We start from the raw sequence: 26,724 nt of genomic DNA, 5'->3' as shown, positions 1-26,724 counted from the left end.
CATATTGTAGCATATATCAGATATTCCTTCCTTTTTATGGCTGAATATTTCATTGTATGGATAGACCACTTTTTGTTTACCCACTTACCGGTTCACTGACACTTGAGTTCTTCCTAGTTTTTCACTATTCTGAATAACACTCCTGTGAACAGTAGTGTATAACCTGCTTGAGTCCTTGGTTTCAGTTCTTTGGGGAATATACTTAGAAGTGGAATTGCTGGATTATATAGTAATTCTATTTTTAATACTGAGGAACCACCATACTATTTCTACAGCAGCTGCGTTGCAGGGAGGAAGCCAATTTTGACTCCATGTTGGAAACTGTTTCCTTGACTCACTTTTCATTGCTTTAATTATTATAATCATACTCAGTGGCTTGCCTGGAGCACACTGCCCCTCTGTGTGATTAAAGTAAGTGTCTTTGTTCCACTGGTGGAGAGATCAGTTTGTCCCTGCCCACCTGTGAATAGAAGAGATTAACACCCCACTTCTGACGGCTGGACATTCCCTTGGAGATGTTTTGCAAGACTGAAGACCCTTTCACTTTGCTTCCCCATTCCATCTCCTTCTCTAGTCTGCCTTTTGACTTTAGTTCCTCATTGCTTCTTTCTCTCTGATCTATAAAACAGCCTGGCATCCAGACCCCAATAAGATGATTATTTTGAGGCGCTAGCCGCCATCTTCTTGGTCTGCTGTTCCCCCGATTAAAGTCCTCCTGCCTCAACAACACCTTGACGCTCAGATTCGTTGGCCTACGGTGAGGCGAGCAGACCAAACTTGGACTCGGTAACAGCTGCGGCATTTTACATTCTCAGCAGCAGTTCACAAGGATTCAGTTTCAACAAGTCCTCACCAATGCAAGTTGCTTTCTGAATTATTTTTTTCTTGTTTTTGTTTTGATAGCAGCTATCCTAATGGGTAAAGTGCTAGGTCACTGTGGTTTTGATTTGCAATTCCCTAAGGTTAGCAATGTGTACTGTTGCATTTGACTATTTTTGCTTTGAAATGATCTTAGTAACACTGCGATCCCAGATCTCTTTCTCATATTATTTTCCTGTTATATAATAATTAATCTCTTTATTCTCTACCTTAAGGTGTCCTTTGGTTTTAGGCCTGGTTTTGTAAACTTTAATGGTGGCTATTTAAAAAAGCATTCACTTGATATTTATAGAATTGTATTATTTACAGTGCCAGACAATAAGGACGCAGTGGCAAAGAAGGGGGCTACTCTCAATACTGGAAAACAAGCTTTACAATTTAAAGGAACCCTTTTAAAAGAAGTAATGAATGTCATGAAAAGGGCAATACTAGGTCTATGTTTTTGTTTTTACCCAATGTGTCAGTTAATATATATATATATATTTTTATTATAGGTTACAAAATTTAGAATTAAAAAATTTGTTAAATAGATACTAACAGTTTTCTCAATAACCAAGAAAAAGCAGCAGCAAGCTTCCACATTTTCTACTACATGCTCACTTTTTCCACTTATTATCATTGAAATCATAATTTTAAATAAAACGGGTGCACGAAAGGACACGTGGTTACAGCAGAGGCTTCAGCCTCTGGCTTCTGCAAGACCGCTTTCTCTAGCTTGCCCTTCCTTGGACCTTCTCGGACCCCGTAGCGGGCCATGCCGTGGAGATGACTGGGAAGTATAGTTCGAAAGGAAAAGCGCTAGGGTTCTCCTGCACGCACGCGCAGTTTTGTCCGGCGGCCTGGCGGCGGCGACGCTAAGTCTCCTGCGCTAGGTGCTCCCCTTACCCTCTGTAGGGTCCGCCGCTTCCCACGTCCCGGCGAGCACAGGTACAGACTGCCTTTGAGAGTGGGCCCGGGGTGTTAGGCTCCTGCAGCAGGGAGCGGACAGAGGGTCAGCCGCGGCGAGTCCCAGCTTCGGGCGTCCAAGCCCGGGCGGCCTTGGCAGGTGAACGTGGCCGGAGGAGGGGGCGTTGCCCCGGCAAGGCCCCTCGACGGACGGCGCGGCTGTCTGGGCCAGGCTCCCAGAAGGGTGTCCCTCGAGAAGAGATTGCAGGGAGCTGTGTCTCATTTCGGGATTCGTGAGCCCTGAGGCGGTTTTCAGCTATTACCGTTTGTTGGTATTTCCCCCCTACAGTTGAAACTTAATGTTTATCCCTTTTGCCAACCTTTTAGTTTGGCATTGTTCTTCTAGGGTGAATCCTAAGTGACTTAACTGTTTCCTTTTGTGTTTGATCTTGTCCGCTTGCTAAGTTACGTCGCTTTTCTCTAAATTTTAAATTCATTTCTAGCCAACGAAGGTATTTTTTCTGAGTCTTGTACTTTTAGGAGGGTTTATGGAAGGTGGGTCGGTAACGTTTCCTTATACAGTTAAGGATGTTTGGTAACTTTCTTCACAAAGGAAACACAACGTCCAAGAGGAAGAGAAGAGGACTAAGTTTTGGTTAGCTCTTTCTGAAAAGGACACCAATTCTTAAAATGACATTTGCAGAATTAGTATTATCCTAATTACTATAGCTCAGAATACCTAAATGCAGGTGTGAAGAATATTTGTCATTTCGCATTAGTTTAACGTCTCTGTGAGCCTGGTGTGACTGCTGTTTACAGTGTTTGTATCAGGTGGTTCTAATACCTTCGTTTCATTTATCTTTATTCATAGATCATTGGCTGAAAGGTTGCAGGCTCAGTGACTGGAAGTCTGCTGACTGTGCACTCCTGGTTTTGGTGGTCAAGCACAGGTCCCCTCCAACTCACAAATGGGCTTCCAGGTTTCCTTTGGTTTCTACAGGGTGCTCAGCCTATGGAGACTTCTTAACCTGGTCTAACCCTAATGAGGAGGGGAGTGCAGATAGAATAGAAAGACCTCACAGTTTCTTTCTCCCTTTTAGGCACCCTCTCTAAAAGGAGCAGCAAGAGGGAGGGAGAAATGGCCACAAGGTTGCTGCCAGCCCAGGCTCTGGTGAGTGAAGTTTTCTTTCTTGAACTGCCTGCTGGGTTCAGAGGTTGGAAACATGCGTTATCTATTGTTGAGCTCTTCTAGGTAATGAAGCCCACTGAGGGACCAGAATTGAGGAACTCCAAAGAGACGGTATATCCCTTGCTGCAGGGCCAGCCTCTTTGTGAATTTTCCACTTAACCAGTTAGTGCTTATTGACTTGGAAATGAATGGGCCCACAGGCCCCATGCCAGTGCCATGCCCAGAGCTTTGTGAAGGATCCAGGTTTGTTTTGCCCTGGAGGGCAAAGACATAGGGGAGTCAAATCTAGGAAATCAACTGAGAATTAATCTACTACAGTAATACCTGATAAGGGTCTGGGTGATTTTCTAAGAAGATCCTAGAAAGAAGACCTAGTGGTCAGAGATGCTTCCTACTAATGCGCAGTTTTATACATATGAGCGGTATTAGGCTTATACAGATGTTGAAAGGAAAAGAAGTTACAATTTGGGCTGTGGTTTAGAGGAGGGGACAGATTCAGGGAAGTGAGACTTCCTGAGGTGAGAAGCATCTGGTTCACAGTGATTTCTTCCCTTCTTTGCCCTTTCAGTTGGGGAACAATAATTAAAAGCATAATCTCTTTCCAATCCAGAAAACCTTTCCACATCAGTAGAAGAGAAAGAAAACACTATTATTATTGAGTAAACATTACACCAGAATGTATTGTGTATCACTGGCAATCCACTAAAGAGATTGCAGAGACAGAAAGCTCACTTATATATAGCTAAGTGCATAACCCAGTTTTGCAGTTTGGAAATTTGTCAGGTGACAAGTTAGGCCCATCTCCTCCTAGGAAGTGGTGACGTTGGCACATTCAAAGAAATGGTTACCAGGTGTTTGAGGAAACTGTCCTGAATTGTGAGACTTATTTAGCCATTAAAAAGACTTACATACATTTGGTAAGGGAAATTCGGAAAGAAAATAAAGGATGGGGTTGGAGTCTTCTCACTTATTTCTAACAGCCTTTTATTTTTAATTTGCCTTTGCCCTTACCAAATCAAAGAACACCCCGGCCTTGTGACCACCTTTCTCGACTTTAGGGATAAAGTGTGGAAGTATTTTTACCTCTAGAAATGTGTCCTAAGAAAATAAGCTTTTTTGTGATGTGCAGGGACACTCAATCCAGTATTTTTAGGGTTATAAAAATGGAAATAACCTAAATACCCACCGGTAGATTAGTTAAGTAAACCGTCTAATAATCTATAAGTAATCTATACAGTGAGCTACGTGGCAGCAAATAAAAAGTGTCGAGTGGGGTAAAGTTATCTGTGTAACATTTTTATTTAAATTTAGAGCCATGTTATCATGTAAAAAGTCTGAAAGAACACACAACAAGAAGTTAACAAACCTTGTTTTTGATGGTAGGAAGTTAGATTAATGTTCCTTCTTATTTTTTTTGTCTGTACCATGTGGCATGCAGGATCTTAGTTCCCTGACCAGGGATGGAACCCATGCCCTCTGCAGTGGGAGCAGAGAGTCTTAACTGCTGGACTACCAGGAAAGTCCAACATTCCTTTTTCTTTTGCTTACTGATCATTCCTAATTTGCTTAAAGAAAAAAAAAAAAGATTCTCAATAATAAAAGAAAGGGACCACCAGTTTAAAACAGGCGACTTGTGATGCGCTGAAGCAGGAGATGTTCCCAACGCCACAGTCAGGTATCTGATGTACCGTGAGGCCAAACAAACCAAAACATCAGTTGGGAGTGGGGAAGATTTATTGTAGGGCCAAGCAAGAAGAACAGATCGCTTTAATGCAAAAAACTCAACTCCCTGATGGTTTTCAGGGAAAAGGTTTTTTAGGCAAAATTTGGGATAAGGGCTGCAGACTGTAAATTTCTTCTGACTGGTTGATAGTGAGGTAACAGGGCAGTGTTCCAGCACTGTTGCGCTCAGCCTTGAGTAACCATCCTCTACCTGGGTGGGGGCCTTAGTTCCTGCAGAAGAACTCAAAGGAATGTTCTTATGTATGTCCCTTGAGTAGGAACCGGGACCCTGCTTTTTGGCTGCACTGTTGTTTCCTGACTGCTGGCCCTTGTTTCTGCATTCCCTCAAATCCCCTCATTAGTGACTGTTTGAATATGCCCCTTGGTATTCAGGAAGGTCTAGGAGGTTGAAGCCCTTTTCCTACAAACAAGACATGGAGAACATGGAAAGGCTTTATGTATGTAGGAGGGCCCCTCAGGGCTCCTGCTTGGTTTCGGAGAGAAATAGAACAAAGGCTTCTGGGATGGGGAGAGAGTCCCAACTGCAGCCTTGTCCCTTGGCTCTTCAAAGATTGTGCAGCCCACCATGCTGGGCCTGCTTCTGGGAAAGCCATGGCTGGGGCCTTCTCAAAACCTCCTTCACTGTGACTGGCAGCATCCTTTCATCCGAGACAGAGATGGCCCAAGGTGACCGCAGCCAAGCACACCTGTTGCTCCCTGAGTGAGTGTACTGGAGGCTCCTTCTAAAACCCAGTTCTCATGTCTCACCTGTAAAATGAGTTTGGTCTAGGTGATTGTACCCTTCTATGCCTAGAGTTCTGTGTTTCCATCATTGTGATTTTATTCCACGACTTCAAGTGTTTTACCTTGTCTGGCTGCTGAATTTCATTTCGCTGGGAGCACAGTGCTTCACTGATGGTAGGTAGGTGACAGAGATGTGTGTGCTTAGTAAAGAAGGGGTGGTCAGGAAGTATTCAGCTTGAAATTGCTCAGAACCTAGAATGGTGACAGGGTTGCTGCTCAGTCATCCCGCTGGGGGTATGGTCCTGGGTGAGCAGGAATGGGTTTCTGTTACAGGTGTCTGTGACATTCAGGGATGTGGCTGTGTTCTTCAGCCGGGACGAGTGGCTGTGCCTAGACTCTGCGCAGAGAACCTTGTACCAGGAGGTGATGCTGGAGAACTACAGCACCCTGTTCTCTCTGGGTAAGGACATTTCCTTGTGATGTAGAATCTGCTGGGGGAGCACCTTGGTGCCCTCTCCGAGGAGGGCATGGCCAGACTCAGCCCACAGGTGGACTCAGAAAGCAGCGGTTGCTGTTGCCCTCAGCTGCAGGGACAAGTGTCAGCTTGGTAGAGTTGGTGATGGGCATCCTTTCTGTACTTTTCCTGTCTTCTGCCCCCTGGACTCTGTCCCTCTGGATCTCACAAGAGGTTCCAGCTTAGAGGAAATGTACAACCAGAGCCCTAACTTTCTTCCCGAGACCACCTCCTGGACCTCCTCTGGGAGCCCGGTTTTAAGCCCTTCTCAGAACAAATCTATTTACTCTCAACTGTCCCTTTGCCCCAGACTCTGGGGCTGGATCTGAGTGAGTGACTGGCCACTCATGTCTGCACCATGGATTCATTCTCTTTCTTGCTCATGAACAGGGATTCTGTTTTCCAAACCAAAAGTTATCCTCCAGTTAGAACAAGGGGAAGACCCCTGGATGGTGGAAAATGGAGTTTCTCAAAGCACATATCTAGGTGAGTGACAGTAATTGGGAAATGGGCATAGCATTTCCGAGCTGCTTGGGCTTTGCTGATCAGTAAAGAGGAGATACTGACCATTCTTGGGAAATACTGACCAAGCCCCTCCTTGATGTGTCAGGATAGGTGGGAAATGCTGGGAAGGGCATATCCTCACTCGACCTTTTTGAGTACTTTGTATAGCAGGTTCAGAGGGAGAGTTGAATTCTTCCAGTATGAGTTGTACTTTGTCATATGTCCTTTGTAATTTGAATGCAGAGCATGTAATGTGTAAAGGTTTGTGATTCATATCTTCTCCCTTTTTTCTTTTACTGGATTGATTATTTTCTTAAATTATTTTCTTTCTACGATTTGAACAAACCTTTTATCACTACAGTGGTTTCCTCATTGTCCCATCTTGGGTCTTTGCTTTGACTTATCTGCAACTTTTTACACATGGTTTAGCTAAAACAACCAAAATGATGCGTGTATATTTATGTACTATGCAAGAGAGAGACAGCAAGGTTAGCAAAATGGTAACAGTTATTGAATTTAGGCAGAAGGTTTGCAGATATTAAACACAGCTTTCTCCTCATTCTTTTGGTGTGAAACAATTTTAAAATAACATGTTCCATCACTTCTCGGCCTTTTGGCTAAGATCAAGTGTAGTATCTGTTCTTAACAGTTTAAAATAGTATGTTCCAGACCCTGGCTGCTGAAATGTATCTCTCAATCTCTAAAATCCCTGTGGGTTGCTGAATCATAAGGGCTTGGTTCCTGGTGCATTTTAAATTTTGTCTTTGTTTCTGACACCGGAGGATGACTCACTCTTTTGAGTTTTGCTCCTTGTCTGGAATTTATTTATCCTGATGGCAAAAGGTAGGCTTTCTGTGTCTGTTCAGTCTTGTGTTTCTATTTATGAGTGCTGTCTTGAGATTTTTGCCTTTGGTTTGACTAGAGTATTTCCTGACTAATGTTTCAGAAAGGTTCATGTATACTGTATTTGTACATGTCTAATATCAATTCTTTTCCCTCTCCTGTGGGAATTATGTTTTGTATCTAGAATTCTGGCATCAGTTTTTATTTCCTAGAAATTGTTCAACCTTTGTTCCACTGTTTTGGGGCACTGAGTATTGTTGACTATAACCCTCTCTTTCCCCCACCACCTCTGTTTCCGTTTAGAAAACTCTTTTTCTCCTTTTTTATTTTTTTATATCCTTTTTATCTTTGAAATTCACAAGTTTCATTAAGCTCTGTCCAGGAAGTTTGGGATTTTTTTGTTTTTAATATTATTCAGCATTCATGGGGCCCACTGCTTTGAAGACCGAAGTCTTTTTTTCATTTCAGTAATTTTGTCTCTACCCACATGCTGACAATTATTCTGCCATATTCTGCCATGGACAGTTGGAGGTGCATGACTGTAAGAATAACAATATGAAACAAATTCAATCACAGCTCTCAGAAATAAATATATCTATTGGATGAGTTTCAAATTTGGTTGTGAGCTTTCTGATTGGCAAATAAATTACTAATTTCAAGTTGACTATATTCTTTTGTAAGATTTAAAAAATTAATTATTTTTAATTTATTTGAGGTGTGCATGGTATTAAAAAGCGAGAAACAGAAAAACAAAAGATTGATTTGAAATTTTACCAACCATACTGAGTCATTTAATATTTTACTATTCCTTCAAACTATAAATATTTGAGTGTGTTTGTATATGAGAAAGACACACACACAGAGAAACAGATTGATTGTACATATTGTTCTTGAGCTTGTTTTTTAATTATAAATGTTTAATTATTTAGCCATCATTGAATACAGGTCTACCTCATTGAAATAACTCTACTATATTGTTAAGCCATATTTTATTAAACAGTCTTCCTTTTGGAAATTTTAGTTTCCCATTTTTCGCTATTGTTATCATTGCTGTTATGGCTATGGAATAAGAAGGGGGAAAGTTCCAAATAATTATAGCACAAAGGCACACGTCAGTCAGTTCAGTTGCTCAGTTGTGTCTGACTCTGCGACTCCATGAACCACAGGACGCCAGGCCTCCCTGTCCATCACCAACTCCTGGAGTTTACACAAACTCATGTCCATTGAGTTGATGATGCCATCCAACTATCTCATCCTCTGTTGTCCCCTTCTCTTCCTGCCCTCCATCTTTCCCAGCATCAAGGTCTTTTCCAATGAGTCAGCTATTCGTATCAGGTGGCCAAAGTATTGGAGTTTCAGCTTCAACATCAACCCTTCCAATGAAAACCTAGGACTGATCTCCTTTAGGATGGACTGGTTGGATCTCCTTGCAGTGCAAGGGACTCTCAAGAGTCTTCTCCAACACCACAGTTCAAAAGCTTCAGTTCTTCTGCGCTCAGCTTTCTGTATAGTCCAACTCTCACATCCATACATGACCACTGGAAAAACCATAGCCTTGACTAGACAAACCTTTGTTGACAAAGTAATGTCTCTGCTTTCTAATATGCTGTCTGGTTTGGTCATAACTTTCCTTCCAAGAAGTAAGCGTCTTTTAATTTCCTGGCTGCAATCACCATCTGCAGTGATTTTAGAGCCCCCCAAAATAAAGTCAGCCACTGTTTCCCCATCTGTTTGCCATGAAGTGATGAGACTGGATGCCATGATCTGTTTTCTGAATGTTGAGCTTTAAGCCAACTTTTTCACTCTCCACTTTCACTTTCATCAAGAAGCTCTTTAGTTCTTCTTTGCTTTCTGCCATACACGTGGTATCATCTGCTTATCTGAGGTTATTGATATTTCCCCCAGCAATCTTGATTCCAGCTTGTGCTTCCTCCAGCCCAGGGTTTCTCATGATGCACTCTGCACATAAGTTAAGCAGGGTGACAATATACAGCCTCAACGTATTCCTTTTCCTATTTGAAACCAGTCCATTGTTCCATGTCCAGTTCTAACTGTTGCTTCCTGACCTGCATACAGATTTCTCAAGAGGCAGGTCAGGTGGTCTGGTATTCCCATCTCTTTCAGAATTGTCCACAGTTTATTGTGATCCACACAGTCAAAGGCTTTGGCATAGTCAAGAAAGCAGAAATAGATGTTTTTCTGGAACTCTCTTGCTTTTTCCATGATCCAGCGGATGTTGGCAATTTGATCTCTGGTTCCTCTGCCTTTTCTAAAACCAGTTTGAACATCTAGAAGTTCACAGTTCACATACTGCTGAAGCCTGGCTTGGAGAATTTTGAGCATCACTTTGCTAGCATGTGAGATGAGTGCAATCGTGCAGTAGTTTGAGCATTCTGTGGCATTGCCTTTCTTTGGGATTGGAATGAAAACTGACCTTTTCCAGTCCTGTGGCCACTGCTGAGTTTTCCAAACTTGCTGGCATATTGAGTGCAGCACTTTCACAGCATCATCTTTCAGGATTTGAAATAGCTCAACTGGAATTCTGTCACCTCCACTAGGTTTGTTTGTAGTGATGCTTTCTAAGGCCCACTTGACTTCACATTCCAGGATGTCTGGCTCTAGGTGAGTGATCACACCATTGTGATTATCTTGGTCTTGAAGTTCTTTTTTGTACAGTTCTTCTGTGTATTCTTGCCACCTCTTCATAATATCTTCTGCTTCTGTTAGGTCCATACCATTTCTGTCCTTTATCGATCCCATCTTTGCTTGAAATGTTCCCTTGTATCTGTAATTTTCCTGAAGAGATCTCTAGTGTTTTGCATTCTGTTGTTTTCCTCTATTTCTTTGCATTGATCGCTGAGGAAGGCTTTCTTATCTCTCCTTGCTATTCTTTGGAACTCTGCATTCAGATGCTTATATCTTTCCTTTTCTCCTTTGCTTTTTTCACTTCTCTTCTTTTCACAGCTATTTGTAAGGCCTTCTCAGATAGCCATTTTGGTTTTTTGCATTTCTTTTTCTTGGGGATGGTCTTGATTCCTGTCTCCTGTACAATGTCATGAAGCTGCACCCATAGTTCATCAGGCACTCTGTCAGATCTAGTCCCTTAAATCTATTTCTCACTTCCACTGTATAATCATAAGGGATTTGATTTAGATCATACCTGAATGGTCTAATTGGTTTTGCCTACTTTCTTCAATTTAAGTCTGAATTTGGCAATAAGGAGTTCATGATCTGAGCCAGTCAGCTCGTGGTCTTGTTTTTGCTGACTGTATAGAGCTTCTCCATCTTTGGCTGCAAAGAATATTATCAGTCTGATTTTGGTGTTGACCGTCTGCTGATGTCCATGTGTAGAGTCTTCTCTTGTGTTGTTGGAAGAGGGTGTTTGCTATGACCAGTGCGTTCTCTTGGCAAAACTCTATTAGCCTTTGCCCTGCTTCATTCTGTACTCCAAGGCCAAATTTGCCTGTTAGTCCAGGTGTTTCTTGACTTCCTACTTTTGCATTCCAGTTCCCTGTAATGAAAAGGACATCTTTTTTTGGGTGTTAGTTCTGAAAGATCTTGTAGGTTTTCATAGAACCGTTCAGCTTCTTCAGCGTTACTGGTCGGGGTTATAGACTTGGATTACCATGATATTGAATGGTTTGCCTTGGAAACGAACAGAGATCATTCTGTCATTTTTGAGATTGCATCCAAATACTGCATTTCGGACTCTTGTTGACTATGATGGCTACTCCATTTTTTTCTAAGGGATTCCCACCCACAGTAATAGATATAATGGTCTCCTGAGTTAAATCCACTGATTCCAGTCCATCTTAGTTCACTGATTCCTAGAATGTTGACATTTTCTCTTGCCATCTCCTGTTTGACCACTTCCAATTTGCCTTGATTCATGGACCTAACATTCCAGTTTCCTGTGCAATATTGCTCTTTACAGCATCAGACCTTGCTTCTATCACCAGTCACATCCACAGTTGGATTTGTTTATGCTTTGGCTCCATCCCTGCATTCTTTCTGGAGTTATTTCTCCGCTGATCTCCAGTAGCATACTGAGCACCTACCAACCTTGGGAGTTCCTCTTTCAGTGTCTTATCTTTTTGCCTTTTCATATTGTTCATGGGGTTCTCAAGGCAAGAATTATGATTAAAAAGATTTATTGAAAAACTACTCAGCTTCATTATAAATCAAAGACATTCAAAGTAAAGCAATATAATTTTTCCCTTTAATAGGGACTATTACAAAAGGTTAAGAAATACACATTCAGTGTTTTCCTACTGTTCTGAGCAGTAAGCAGTATCTTCAGTGGGATTTTGATTGAAGTATTTCTGGCTTTATTCACATAAATCCCAGGTTTAAGAATTTTTCTTAAGAAAATAATTCCATAATTGTGCATAGCTGCAAAGATAGTGTAAAGGAATGTTTGCTTTAACATGAGGCATTACTCAAAGTAAAGAAAGTTAAATGACTTAGAAGGGGATTTATTAAACATGACATACTCATTCATGTACTGGAATATTCTGTAGCCATCAAAATGATATCAGTCTACTGTCATTCACATGGAGAGATGTTCATGATTTTTATCCCCAAACTTTAAAGTTTTTATTTTGTATTGGTATATAACCAATTAACAACGTTGCGGTAGTTTCAGCTGAACAGTGAAGGGACTCAGCCATACATATACATGTATCCATTCTCCCCAAAACTCCTCTCCCATCCAGGCTGGCACACAGCGTTAAACAGAGTTCCTTGTTGAAGGTCCTTGTTGAATGTTCATTTTGAATATAGCAGTGTGTATGTGACCTTCCCAAAGTCCCTGACTATCCCTTCCCACTGGCAACCGTAAGTTCCTTTTTCTAAGTCTGTAAGTCTCTATGTTTTGTATGTAAATTCATTTGTACCATTTCTTTTTAGATCCCACATATAAGGGATGTCATATGATGTTTCTTTCTCTGACTTAACTTCACTCAGTATGACACTGCAGATCTGTCCACATTGCTGCAAATGGCATGATTTCATTCTTTTTAATGGCTGAGTAATATTGTATTGTATATATGTACCACACAATAATTTTTTTTAAGTGAAGTGGTACAGGGAGGTTAGTTTCAACCCACTTTAATTTTTTAAGTAAAAGTGTTTTCTTTATATATAGAAAAATTCTGGTGAGCTAAATTCCATGTTTAGCAGTGATTGATTATATTTGCATGATATGTTTATGGGTGAACTACATTTTCGTTTTAATAGTTTTCTGGAATTTCTTAATTTTTCTTACAATGATTATACATTTCCTTTTTAGTTAAGAATATTAAAGCTCTATTATAAAATACATTCATTACTTTTGAATCAGTAAGCCCATTCTTGAATAGTATTCTAAGTGATAAAAATGGTAGACAAAATCATTTTCAAAAATGTACTCTCCCAGTGTTCCCTGTATCACAGTATGGCCCACATCTCCATTGGATTCCCCAAGCCAGAGTGTTAGTTGCTCAGTTGTGTTTGACTCTTTGTTACCCCTTGGACTGTAGCCCACCAGCCTCTTCTGTTAATGGAATCCTCCAGGCAAGAATAGTGGAGTGGGTAGCCCTTTCCTTCTCCAGGGGATCTTTCTGACCCAGGGATTGAACCCGAGTCTCTTGCATTGCAGGCAGAGTCTTTACCATCTGAGCCACCAGGGAAACCCCAAGCCAAAAGCCAGACATTATTGTTGAGTCCTCTTACTTATTCTGTACTCCTTATTCACAGGTGAACACACCTGTCATCTCTGCTTTTAAAATGCCCCAGTGTGCCTGCTTCTGTTACCATGCCAGTGCAGATTGCCATAACCTTCATCCAGGAAGACTGTCGCAGCCTCCTAATGGGCAGCCCTGTACCTGTCTTTGTTTTCTTTTCCTCTTTTCCCCCAATTACAGTCCATTTGTCACACAACTCCATAGTTTTCCTTTTTAAACAAAACAATCATGTTCCTCCAAACCCCCAGTGATCCTTAGAAGAAATTCCAAATACTGCCCTATGTTTTACAAGACCTTGCTTGATGTGACCCTCTGCCCATCTCATTTCCTCCTCTTGTAGCACTCTCTCCCGTTTCCCTCTTGCTTAGACCACACTAGTTCTTTATATTCTGCAAACACACAGAGCTTCTTCCTGCCTTATGGCCTTTGTAATTGCTCTTACCCAGTTTTTACATGGACAACTCTTATGTTATTTAAATCTTTAATTTTATTTCCTCACCATAGTTTGAAATATCAAGTTGTACACATCACCTTGTTTTTGTTTATTTTCTCACAGTTGTCATCACTCCCAGTACTTTATTTGGTTACTTGGTCATTGTTAATATTGGCTACTAGAATGTAAATCTTGTGAAAATGTGACTCTTATCTGGCATGTTCTCTATAATCCTGAGTCCTGACCTTTGCGTGGTACATAGTGGATACTAAGTAGATACTGTCAGTGAAATGTATTACATTATTTATAGCACTCCAGGGAGTCCCCAAACTTCACTAGCTGAGGCTGTGTTTCAAAGAGACTTTTAGAGGCAGTGCTTCTCTCACTTGTTTATAGCCCGTCTGCAGTTTTCTCTTGGTTTTGGCTTGAGTGCACTGGTGGCTGACCTGAACGATGAAGCTGAATAATATACAACCTGCTGTACGCAGATATACTGTGTACCCTGCTGACCTCTGCTTTGTTACTAGATCAGGCCTGGTTCCTTTACTGGAAGAGCTGTCCTCTCAGTTCCTCAGCCCACCCACACATAGTTTTCTTCAGCCTTTTTCCCACCCAGGTAGATCTTCCATTCTGCTTCTTTCTCTTGCTCTTCTGTTTCTCACCCTTTTCTCAGTTCAGTTCAGTTGCTCAGTCATGTGCGACTCTTTGCGACCCCATGGACTATAGCATGCCAGGTTTTCCTGTCCCTCACCAACTCCTGGAGCTTACTCAAATCATGTCCATCAAGTTGGTGATGCCATCCAACCATCTCATCCTATGCCATCCCCTTCTCCTGCCTTCAGTCTTTCCCAGCTTCAGGGTCTTTTTCAATGAGTCATTTCTTCGCATCAGGTGACCAAAGTATTGGAGCTTCAGCTTCAGCATCAGTCCTTCCAATGAATATTCAGAACTGATTTCCTTTAGGATGGACTGGTTGGATCTCCTTGCAGTCCAAGGGACTCTCAAGAGTCTTCTCCAACACCACAGTTCAAAAACATCAATTTTTTGGTGCTCAGCTTTCTTTATGGTCCAGCTCTCATATCCGTACCTGACTACTGGAAAAACCATAGCTTTGACTAGATGGACATTTGTCAGCAAAGAGATGTCTCTGCTTTTTAATATGCTGTCTAGGTTTGTCATAGCTTTTGTTCCAAGGAACAAGCATCTTTTTATTTCATGGCTGCAGTCACCATTTGCAGTGATTTTGGAGCCCGAGAAACTAAAGTCTCTCACTGTTTCTGTTGTTTCCCCATCTGTTTGCCATGAAGTGATAGGACTGGATGCCATAATCTTGGTTTTTTGAATGTTGAGTTTTAAGCTAGCTTTATTACTTACCTCTTTTCACTTTCATCAAGAGGCTTTTTAGTTCCTCTTCACTTCCTGGCATAATGGTAGTGTTATCTGCATATCTGAGGTTATTGATATTTCTCCCAGCAATCTTGATTCCAGCTTGTGCTTCATCCAGCCCAACATTTTGCTTGATGTACTCTGCATGTAAGTTAAATAAGCAGGGTGACAATATACAGCCTTGACGTACTGCTTTCCCGATTTGGAACCAGTCTGTTGTTTCATGTCCATTTCTAACTGTTGCTTCTTGACCTGCATACAAATTTCTCAGGAGGCAGGTCAGGTGGTCTGGGATTCCCATCTCTTTCAGAATTTTCCACAGTTTATTTTGATCCACACAGTCAAAGGCTTTGGCATAGTCAATAAAGCAGAAATAGATGTTTTTCTGGAACTCTCTTGCTTTTTCCATGATCCAGTGGATGTTGGCAATTTGATCTCTGGTTCCTCTGCCTTTTCTAAATCCAGCTTGAATATCTGAAAGTTCTTGGTTCACGTACTGTTGAAGCCTAACTTGGAGAATTTTGAGCATTTCTTTGCTAGCATGTGAAATGAGTACAGTTGTGCAGTAGTTTGAACATTTTTGGCATTACCTTTTCTAAGGACTCCATAAATATATTTGTTAGCCATCCTTGTATTTTTTGATGTTATTTTTCTTTATTCTCAGTGCAAGAGAGACTTACATGTTTCATTTATTTTAGGATGGGAGAGCTTGTTTGAAACCAGAGTTTCTGAAGAAGAAAATCAGGACGTAATGAATCAACTCTTAGGTGATGGTCCTTTTGACTTTAGGTTGGGAAAAATCTACATAAACGAGGAAACCTTAGAGAATCAACAAAGCAAAGAGAACAGAGCTTTGAGGGAAGTCTTAGTTACCATCAAGAAAACATGCATGAAGGACAAGAGCTTTATAGGTATTGACCTTGGGAAAAATCTTGATCTAAAATTATCACTTATTAGAAAACCCAGAATTGTTTCCAGAGGAAGGAAACCTTGTTCACAGCAGTATTCAATTCTATTTAAACAGCTGGGAATCAGCACAGTGCGTAAGTGTTACAAGTGTAATATCTGCGGGAAAATCTTCCTCCACAGTTCTTCCCTGAGTAAACATCAGAGAATCCATACTGGAGAGAAGCTCTATAAATGTAAGGAATGTAGGAAAGCTTTTAGCCAAAGCTCATCTCTAACTCAGCACCTGAGAGTTCATACTGGAGAGAAGCCTTACATATGTAGTGAATGTGGAAAAGCCTTCAGTTTCACTACATCTCTCATTGGACATCAGAGAATGCACACTGGAGAGAGGCCCTATAAGTGTAATGAATGTGGAAAGACGTTTAAAGGTAGTTCATCCCTTAATAATCACCAGCGAATTCATACTGGAGAAAAGCCCTATAAGTGTAATGAATGTGGGAGAACCTTTAGCCAGTGCTCATCTCTTATTCAGCATCATAGAATTCATACTGGAGAGAAACCATATGAATGTAGTCAGTGTGGGAAAGCCTTTACTTCAATATCACGACTAAGTAGACACCACAGAATTCATACTGGAGAGAAACCTTTTAATTGTAATGAGTGTGGAAAGGTGTTTAGTTACCACTCAGCCCTTATTATACATCAGAGAATTCACACTGGTGAGAAACCTTATGCCTGTAAAGAATGTGGGAAAGCCTTTAGCCAAAGCTCAGCTCTTATACAACATCAAAGAATTCACACTGGAGAAAAACCCTACAAATGTAATGAATGTGGGAAAGCTTTCTCCTGGATTTCACGGCTTAATATACACAACAGAATCCATACTGGAGAGAAACCATATAATTGTAAGGAATGTGGAAAAGCTTTCAGTTCGCACTCAGCAGTTAATACTCATCGAAAAATTCATACCGGAGAGAAACCTTATAAATGTAATGACTGTGAAAAAGCTTTCAACCAAAGCTCAGCACTCATTCAGCACCAGAGAATTCATACTGGAGAGAAACCATATAATTGTAAAGTATGTGGGAAAGCCTTTAGACAAAGTTCATCCCTTATGACACACATGAGAATTCATACAGGAGAAAAGCCCTATAAATGTAAAGAATGTGGGAAAGCTTTCAGTCAGAGCTCGTCTCTTACAAATCATCAGAGGACTCATACTGGAGAAAAACTATTAAGTTAAATGCATGGGGAAAAACCTTCCAACTGAAGTTCATTCCTTACAAAATATCAAAGAATTCATTCTGGGGAGAAAATCATGAGGAGTGGTTAATTGTGCATTAAACTTCAGGATTTAGACCTTGCCAATCATCAGAGACTTATGATGCAAGGTAACCTTAGAAATATTAGGAAAGCTTGTATAAAATGTTTCTTCATACATTCTTAACTTATTACTGACTATAAAATAGAAAATGTATCAAATCAAAGGGTTAGTATTTTATTTTTTTTCTAGTGTTACGTGGTAACAGCTACCCGCTTTCACAGGCATTACTGGGAAGCTTGTTGATTAATGGAAAAGTGCAGCCATAAAATCCAGACTTTGGATTAGTCTAGGATTGTATATTTTTGAAACTGCATTTGAGTTTCAAAGCCAGTTGTACTAAGAAAAATGTATTAGAAATGAAATTTAAACAGATGACCTGGAACTACCTCACTGTCAGTAAAATTTGTTTTTTTTAAGAGTTTAAAAGCAACTTTTGTACTTGGTGGTGGTTAAAACTTTTGAGTTATTTCTCCCGTGCTGCCTACGCCATTCACTTGAAAATAAAATCACTCTGTAAACTGGTTTAAGTTCTGGGAGTGTTCTCCCTGACCACTTGTTCCAAATTCTGAATCAGATCTAAAGTTACTTTATTTCAAATGACAAAATACATGATATTTCACTTGTTTTTCTCATAAATTGATTACCAATGTTGTGTTACATTGAGAATTAAAGATAATTTAGACAACTACTGCTTTTGCAAGTTAATTTACTGATGAGAGTTGTTAAAAATTATCTTGCAATGTAAGCATAGGGAGCATGACTCTTGGCCGCCAGGCTGTGTGCCTGCTTCCTTGAGTTCTCTGGTTACCAGCCACCAGGAAGACCCAGGAACACATGGAACTCTGGTAGTCCTCCTGTTAGGTCAAATGAACAAGGTAGTTTTCACGCTTATATTTTACTTTCACCTCCATCAGGTGATGCTTGCTCCCTTTCACACTCTGAGGACCACTAGACAAAACTTGAGGCTCTAAGTTCAGATGCTTTTTCCTCCAAAAAATGGACTGTGTCCTTTAACAAGTTATTAATCCCAGAAACCATTTCTACAATGTGAACAGTAATTTGAACAAGATAAAAACAAATCATACTAATATTGTTGAGCTTCACAGAGGGTAACATCTAATTTTGCCAATTTTATCAGGAGTAGGCAAGCACTTAAGAACTGGAATACTCATTTCATTGAAAAAGCAGTTTTTTTCTATTTGCCAAGGTGCTTTAAAAAAAACTCCAAAAGGGTTAGGAGTGGAGATTAAGTAAAGCAAAAATTAGTGAATTCATCTTTGCCTCTTAGGACTAATCAGTCTCATTGTTTCAGACTTGTGAGGAGCAAACTCTTCAGGGTCATTTAGTATTCTACTTGCAATGTCTGTTTTCATACAACATTCTTTTAATTATCTGATTACCTAAGGGAAGTTCTTAGGAAGTATATAACTTTCCTAGGAAAGATAGAGCTTCTTAGTTTGGAGTACTATACCAGAATACCAGAGACTGGATAGCTTATAAACAATGGAAATTTATTTCTCACAGTTATGGCTGGGAAGTCTTAAGATCAGGGCATCAACATGGTTGTGTTGTGGTTAAAATCCCTTTCCTGATTCATTTCTGGTGCCTTCTCACCATGTCCTCGTGATGAGGGATCTCTCAGGGCCTCTTTTTTTAAGGGCACTGATCTATTCATGAGGGAGGTAGCCTCATGAGAGATACCTCCCAGGCTCCACTTCCTAATAACATCACCTTTGAGGTTGGGTTTCAACACATATTTTGAGGGGACACAAACATTCAGACCATAGCATTCCTTAAGTATCAGTGACCTAAAATCATCAAAAAATTAAAATCACACAAAATATGAAGCCTAGCTGTTTTTAAGGTGAGGCCTATCAAACTTGCAGGTAACATTGTTTATGTCTTTAGCAGGATCCTTCAGAGGAGATAATCGGTAAGCTTGATGATTTCTAATATAACCCAGTACCAAAATCAGGTAAGGAAAATACAAGAAAGATTGCAGTCCAGTATCATCCATCAACACGTAAAAATCCTAAACAAAGCATAAGCAGATGGAGCCCAAAAGCACCTAGACATAGTACTAGTTTTACTGATAAGTACAGGTTATTCATGGAGCTGCGTGGGTTGTTTTAACATTCAGAAGCTTACAGATGCTATGTGCCATCTTAGTAGTAACAGAAATCCATAGGTTTGTCTCAATAGATGCAGAAAAACAACCAAAATACTCAGCACCTACTCATGATTAAAAACTTTAACCAAGCAGCAGTAGGAAGGAAGTTTATAACTGGCTAAAAAGGTATTTACCAAAAAACCTGCTGAAAAAAAAAAAGGTAAAATATTAGAAGTATTCATGACATGACAAGTATGGGGAAAGAATAGACTACTCAGTAATGGTTCTAAGAAGCAGAAATGGTTCATCCACATAGAACCAAAACTGGATGCCTACTCTCACCATATCAAGAGGTACATGCTAGGCAGAACTGACTTTTGGAAGGATATGTAAGCAATAACTTTATGACCACCAGATAAGGATTTTTTTTAAACAGGATACAAAGAAGCTTTATAAAATGTTCATAATGTTTGCTCACATTGAAATAAGGAACTTGTGGTTATCAGAATATACCAAAAAGGAAAAGACACAAAACAGAATGAAGTCTTTCTACAACATGCCCAATATGTTTTCTGGAAAATCTGAATGATTTGTATGGATCAATTAAAAAGTAAAACCTAATAGAAAAAAAGTGATCTGAATACGTGACTACTTATTATTTCATAGATGAGAAAAGAGAAATTTTCAAAACCATAAAAGGATATTTCATTGAGACCAATGTAAATTAGGACCATAGATATGATTTTACAAGTACAGATGAGCAAATATGTATGACAATACTGAGTTTTGGAATATATGTGAGATTTATACCCTACTAGTGGGAGTATAAATCAATGCAGATCATTGACATCTTACAAAGTCGAACATTTGCTTGGTGTAATACACTGGCACCTGTGCATTGTAGATAAATGTTTGATATGAGCACAAAGAATCGTGTATAAAGATACTTATCATAATAGCAAATGTTTGGAAGTAGTCTGAATGCCCATTAGTAAGAGAATGTATCCAGTAAACATCAATGAAAATCAATGAGCCAAAGCTATATACAAAACACAGATGAATTTTAAAACTTACTGAGTTCTAAAAAGTCATGGGAAACTACATTAGGGATAACATTTTTTGCAAAATTAAGTTTATGCTAAGTGATATGTGGTGAAGATCATAAAAACAAGTGATTGGATGAGATGGTGTTTTAGTTATAATTAACCACCCAAACATAGAAGACTGCAAATAAAAAGTATTTGAGGTCCTAAGTATTGCAATCAAGAGGCAGATTCTAACAGCAACTCAAATGTGCTCCAAGGGGATTATTTATTTCCCAAGGAAAAGAAAACGTTAGGGTTTATAAAAGCAACAGATAAAGGCATTCCAGAGATGTTATATAGATGTATTTTTACAGAAATGTGGTGGCATTCAGTCACTTATGGACAGCAAATTGTTTGCTAATCCGAGATCTTTAATGAGTAAGGAAAGCAGGTTCTAGATGGTTTCAGGAACTTTTGACTGTGTCAACAGTTTATACTGCATCTGCCTTAATGGCCTCATGGCTCCTTTTTAGATCCCTTGAACGTAAGTGACTCCATTTCATTGTTCATGGCCCACATTATCCATCACTGTGTAACAACTCTCGCCCTAATTTAACAGTTTAAAAAATTATTTGTTTCTGTCTTGGTTTCATGTTTGGGCTCAGCTGGACAATTCTTACTTAGAATGTCTTAATGTGTTTGCATTCAAGTAGCAGGTGCGGCTAGAGGCACAACTGGGCTTGATACCCAAGACTTGTCAGTTTTTGATGACTGTAGGCTGGGAGCATGGTTGGATTTCTCCATGTAGATTGGGCTTCTCACAGAAAGGTAGCTAGTTTCTGAGAGGCCGTGTCCTTAGAGCAAGCATCCTGAGGGACCTAGGTAGAAGCACAAATCTTCAACTCAGTTTTGGAAGTCACAACATTAACTCAGATTTGGCCCAGATTCAAGGCAAGAAAATTATACAAGGACATTAATACCAGGGAGCATGGTTCATTGGATGACCATACTTGGAAACTAGCTACCACAAAAGCAGAAAATTCAGGATGATTATTAACTCTGAGTGTGAGGCAAGGAAATGACTTGGAGAGGAGTAGAGAATTCCTCAGCTTGTTTGATGCCTGAAAGAGTCCCTCATCAAGAAGAGGCTGCCCAGGCCAGTCACAATGATGATCAATATGAAGACCAATGTGTATGTCAGTAAAAATAGTTAAATACAAATTTTTGATCCAACTCTGCACTGAGTGAGAATAAAAGAAAGATCTTCATGGCTGAACAACCTATATAAGCTGAACATATAGTTTAATATAAAGTTTAAGGAACAAATAGTTTAAGGATAAAGTTTAAGATAAAGTTTAAGATGTAATGACCTCAGATGTTGTACAAAGGGCAATCTCAAGATCATAGCATTCTTCAGTTCAGTCACTCAGTCATGTCCAACTCTGTGACCCCGTGCACTGCCACGTGCCAGTCTTTCCTGTCCATCACCAACTCCTGAAGCTTGCTCAAACTCATGTCCATTGAGTCGATGATGCCATGAAACTATCTCATCCTATGCCATCCCCTTCTTCTCCTGCCTTCAATCTTTCCCAACATCAGGATCTTTTCCAATGAATCAGTTCTTCACATCATGTGGCCAGAGTTATTGGAGTTTCAGCTTCAGTGTCAGTCCTTCCAATAAATATTCAGGACTTGTCTCCTTTAGGATGGACTGGTTGGATCTCCTTGCAGTCTAAGGAACTCTCAAGAGTCTTTTCCAACACCACAGTTCAAAAGCATCAATTCTTAGGTGCTCAGCTTTCTTATATCATTGAACTTTCACATTCATACATGACTACTGGAGAAACCATAGCTTTGGCTTGACGGATCTTTGTCAGCAAAGTAATGTCTCTTCTGTTTAATATGCTGTCTAGTTTGGTCATAGCTTTTCTTCCAAGGAGCAAGCGTCTTTTAATTTCATGGCTGCAGCCAGCATCTGCAGGGGTTTTGGAGCTCAAGAAACTAACGTCTGTCACTGTTTCTATTGTTTCCCCATCTATTTTCCATGAAGTGATGGGACTGGATACCATGATCTTAGTTTTCTGAATGTTGAGCTTTAAGCCAACTTTTTCACCCTCTGTCACTTTTATCAAGAGGCTCTTTAGTTCTTCTTCGCTTACTGGTGGTGTTATCTGCATATCTGAGGTTATTGATATTTCTCCCAGCAGTCTTGATTCCAGCTTGTGCTTCATCCAGCCTGGCATTTCACATGATGTACTCTGCATATATGTTAAATAAGCAGAGTGACGATATACAGTTCTGACATAATCCTTTTCCAATTCTGAACCAGTCTTTTCCATGTCCAGTTCTAACTGTTGCTTTTTCCACAGTCTGTTGTGATGCACCCAGTCAAAGGCTTTGGCATAGTCAATAAGGCAGGACTAGATGTTTTTCTGGAACTGTCTTGCTTTTTCAGTGATTGAATGGATGTTGGCAATTTGATCTCTGGTTCCTCTGTCTTTTCAAAATCCAGCTTGAACATCTGGAAGTTCACAATTCATGTATTGTTGAAACCATGTCTTGGAGAGTTTTGAGCATTACTTTGCTAGCTTGTGAGATGAGTGCAATTGTGTGGTAGTTTGAACATTCTTTGGCATTGCCTTTCTTTGGGATTGGAATGAAAACTGACCTTTTCCAGTCCTGTGGCCACTGCTGAGTTTTGCAAATTTGCTGGCATATTGAGTGCAGTACTTTCACAAGATCATCTTTTAGGATTTGAAATAGCTCAACTGGAATTCCATCACCTCCACGAGCTTGGTTCATAGTGATGCTTCCTAAGGCCCACTTGACTTCACGTTCCAGGATGTCTGGCTCTAGGTGAGTGATCAAACCATCGTGGTTATCTGGGTCATGAAGATCTTTTTTGTATAGTTCTTCTGTGTATTCTTGACCCCTCTTCGTAATATCTTCTGCTTCTGTTAGGTCCATACCATTTCTGTCCTTTATTGTGCCCATCTTTGTGTGAAATGTTCCCTTGGTATCTCTACTTGCAGAGATCTCTAGTCTTTCTATTGTTTTCCTCTATTTCTTTGCATTGATCACTGAGGAAGGCTTTCTTATCTCTCCTTTCTATTCTTTGGAACTCTGCATTCAAATGGGTGTATCTTTCCTTTTCTCCTTTACCTTTGGCTTCTCTTCTTTTCACAGCTATTTGTAAGGCCTCCTCAGACAGCCATTTTGTCTTTTTGCATTTCTTTTTCTTGGGAATGGTATTGATCCCTGTCTCCTGTACAATGTTATGAACTTCCATCCGTAGTTCATCAGGCAGTCTGTCTATCAGATCTAGTCCCTTAAATCTATTTCTCACTTCCACTGTATAATCATAAGGGATTATATTTAGATCATACCTGAATGGTCTAGTGGTTTGCCCTACTTTCTTAAATTTAAGTCTGAATTTGGCAATAAGACGTTCATGATGAGCTCCCAGTCTTGTTTTTGCTGACTGTATAGAGCTTCTCCATTTTTGGCTGCAAAGAATATAATCAGTCTGATTTCAGTGTTGACCATCTGGTGATGTCCATGTGTAGAGTCTTCTCTTGTGTTGTTTTAAGAGGGTGTTTGCTATGACCAGTGTGTTCTCTGGGCAAAACTCTATTAGCATCTTCCCTGCTTCATTCCATATTCCAAGGCCAAATTTTCCTGTTACTCCAGGTGTTTCTTGACTTCCTACTTTTGCATTCCAGTCCCCTGTAATGAAAAGGACATCTTTTTGGAGTGTTAGTTCTAAAAGGTCTTGTAGGTCTTCATAGAACAGTTCAACTTCAGCTTCTTCAGTGTTACTGGTTGGGGCGTAGACTTGGATTACCATGATATTGAATGGTTTGCCTTGGAAACCAACAGAGATCATTCTATCATTTTTGAGATTGCATCCGAGTACTGCATTTCGGACTCTTTTGTTGACCATGATGGCTACTCCATTTCTTCTAAGGGATTCCTGCCCGCAGTAGTAGATATAATGGTCATCTGAGTTAAATTCACCCATTCCAGTCCATTTTAGTTCGCTGATTCCTAGAATGTCGACGTTCACTCTTGCCATCTCCTATTTGACCACTTCCAATTTGCCTTGATTCATGGACCTGACATTCCAGGTTCCTATGCAATATTGCTCTTTACAGCATCGGACCTTGCTTCTATCACCAGTCACATCCACAACTGGGTATTGTTTTTGCTTTGGCTCCATCCCTTCATTCTTTCTGAAGTTATTTCTCCACTGATCTCCAGTAGCATATTGGGCACCTACCGACCTGGGGAGTTCCTCTTTCACTATCCTATCATTTTGCCTTTTCATTCTGTTCATGGGGTTCTCAAGGCAAGAATACTGAAGTGGTTTGCCATTCCCTTCTCCAGTGGCCCACATTCTGTCAGACCTCTCCACCATGACCCGCCTGTCTTGGGTGGCCCCACAGGGCATGGCTTAGTTTCATTGAGTTAGAGAAAGCTGTGGTCTGTGTGATTAGATTGACTAATTTTCTGTGAGTATGGTTTCAGTGTGTCTGCCCTCTGATGCCCTCTCGCAGCACTTACCATCTCGCTTGGGTTTCTCTTACCTTGGACTTGGGGTATCTCTTCACGGCTGCTCCAGCAAAGCGCAGCCACTGCCCCTTACCTTGGATGAGGGTTATCTCCTCACCACCGCCCCTCCTGACGTTGAATGTGGAGTAGCTCCTCTTGGCCCTCCTGCGCCCGTGCAGCCACCGCTCCTTTGACATGTATTAATATATTATATATTGATATATTAATAATGATATATTAATATATTATATGTATAATGTATTATTTACATGTATCATACATTAATTACTATTATGTTTATATATATTTATACAATTTTATATTAATATATAACATCATATTTGGTATATATAATATATAATATATATAATATAATAGATTTATAATTATTTGTAATATAAACTTATGAATTATATATTGTAAATATAAAAATATTTTAGAATCTAATCTATTATATAAAATAAGCTATAACAATAGTTTTCAAATAGAAATTTTCTTATTGTGTTATTTTTTTCTACACTTAATAATTGGCTTTCCACTTCAGGGAAGAGTTTCATTTTCTGTTTATTTCTGTGATTCTGGAAGCACAGTTTCTTGTTTCTTCAGTTGACTGTAATCTGCTAATATCATTATTTAACTGATGCTGAAATTGTCCCAGAATTAGCCTCTGTGATTCCCAGCAAGGTGGTGTCTGTGTCCTTTCTGTCACAAGTTTGGGTTGTGTCCAAGATTTCTAATTCAAGTATACTTAGTTCTTTCTGTGTAGCAAAGTATGATTTATTGCCTAAATTTCTTGAGGATTGGGGAGAAAAATTGTGGGGTCTAAAATACTTAGAGTGAATTTTTTGTTTTGCAGGATCTTATGTTTCCTACCTTGAAATATGGTTTTCACACCTGTTTCTTTCTGTTAACAATCTCCCCCTGAAGCATTACCTTCCCAGTAATGCCCTCTTGCATCCTGCGTGTACTTAAAATTTTTTTTGGTAAAATTTGTAACTTAAAAGTTGTCATTTAACCACTTTACAGTGTATAGTTTAGTAGCAAATGTGTGAAGTCACCATGTGGGTGTAACTATCACCAGAATCTATTTCTAGAACATGTCATCATCGCAAACAGAAATTCTGTGCTCATTAAGGAGTCACTCTCCATTTTACCCTTCCCCCAGCCCCTGGTAACTTCTGTTCTACCTTCTGTCTCTACGAATTTGCCTTTCTTACTTAGTTCATTTAAGTGGAATCATACCACGTATTTCTTTTTGTGTTTGGCTTATTTCACTTGTGTAATGTCTTAAAAATTCATCCATGTCATAGCATGTTTCAGAATTTCCTTCCTTTTTTAAGGTTAAATAAAATTCCATTGTATAAGAAGACCACATTTTGTTTATCCATTCATGAATCAATGGACTTTTGAGTTGCTTCTACCTTCTGGCTACTGTAAATAATGCTGTTATGAACAGCTGCATACATCTATCTGTTTGACTCCCTGGTTTCAGTTACTATCCCATAGTTTCCCCCTTTATAAAGTATCATATGTCTGGCTGCTTTTACTTAGGCTAGTACATTTGAGATTGCCCCATGCTGTGTGTATCAGTATTTTGTACCTTTTAATTGCTGAGTGATACTCCATTATATGAGTGTACCACAGTTTATTATTCTCCACTTGAGGAACATTTGGGTTATTTCCAATTTTTGGAAGTTATGAATAAGGCTGCTGCAAACAATTGCATACAGGTTTTTGTGTGAACATTGTTTTAATTTCTGCTTGGGTGAATACCTAAGAGTGGGACTGCACCGTCATTTGAGAAGTGGATATTAACCTTTATATGACACTGTCAAACTATTTTCCACAGAGGATGCAGCATTTTTCATTCTCATTAGCAATGTACAAGGGTTCTAATTGGAATATGGGTTCTACTATCCACATCTTCAACAACAGTTAACACTTCTGTTTCTTTTTTTATAATAACCGTTCTAACAGTTGTGA

The 26,724-nt window shown here is 39.8% G+C and overlaps 1 protein-coding gene and 1 non-coding gene across 11 annotated transcripts in view; both read left to right on the top strand.

Moving 5' to 3' along the window:
- Positions 1-1,664: 1,664 nt before the first annotated feature.
- The window catches only part of LOC138440728 (zinc finger protein 879), a 72,124-nt gene continuing 47,064 nt past the window's right edge, over positions 1,665-26,724 (top strand). For 4 of the 10 annotated variants that reach the window (XM_069590461.1, XM_069590460.1, XM_069590470.1 and 1 more), the window contains exons 1-4: positions 1,666-1,806; positions 2,865-2,935; positions 5,770-5,879; positions 6,324-6,419. In XM_069590461.1, coding sequence (XP_069446562.1) covers positions 2,903-2,935; positions 5,770-5,879; positions 6,324-6,419 — 239 coding nt within the window. In that variant the 5' untranslated portion in view covers positions 1,666-1,806; positions 2,865-2,902. Of the gene's footprint in view, positions 1,807-2,862; positions 2,936-5,752; positions 5,880-6,323; positions 6,420-15,520; positions 17,744-26,724 lie in introns of those variants that run through there. The other 6 variants (XM_069590474.1, XM_069590473.1, XM_069590465.1 and 3 more) reach the window with 5 other exon arrangements.
- LOC138441937 (U2 spliceosomal RNA) lies at positions 7,035-7,234 on the top strand. The gene has a single exon (XR_011257501.1). It is a non-coding gene; the product is annotated as a U2 spliceosomal RNA (small nuclear RNA).

Source organism: Ovis canadensis, chromosome 5, assembly GCF_042477335.2.
Source record: "Ovis canadensis isolate MfBH-ARS-UI-01 breed Bighorn chromosome 5, ARS-UI_OviCan_v2, whole genome shotgun sequence".
Lineage (NCBI taxonomy): Eukaryota > Metazoa > Chordata > Mammalia > Artiodactyla > Bovidae > Ovis > Ovis canadensis.
The sequence above is the reverse complement of the archived record's forward strand: the minus strand, read 5'-3'. Positions and strand labels throughout refer to the sequence as shown.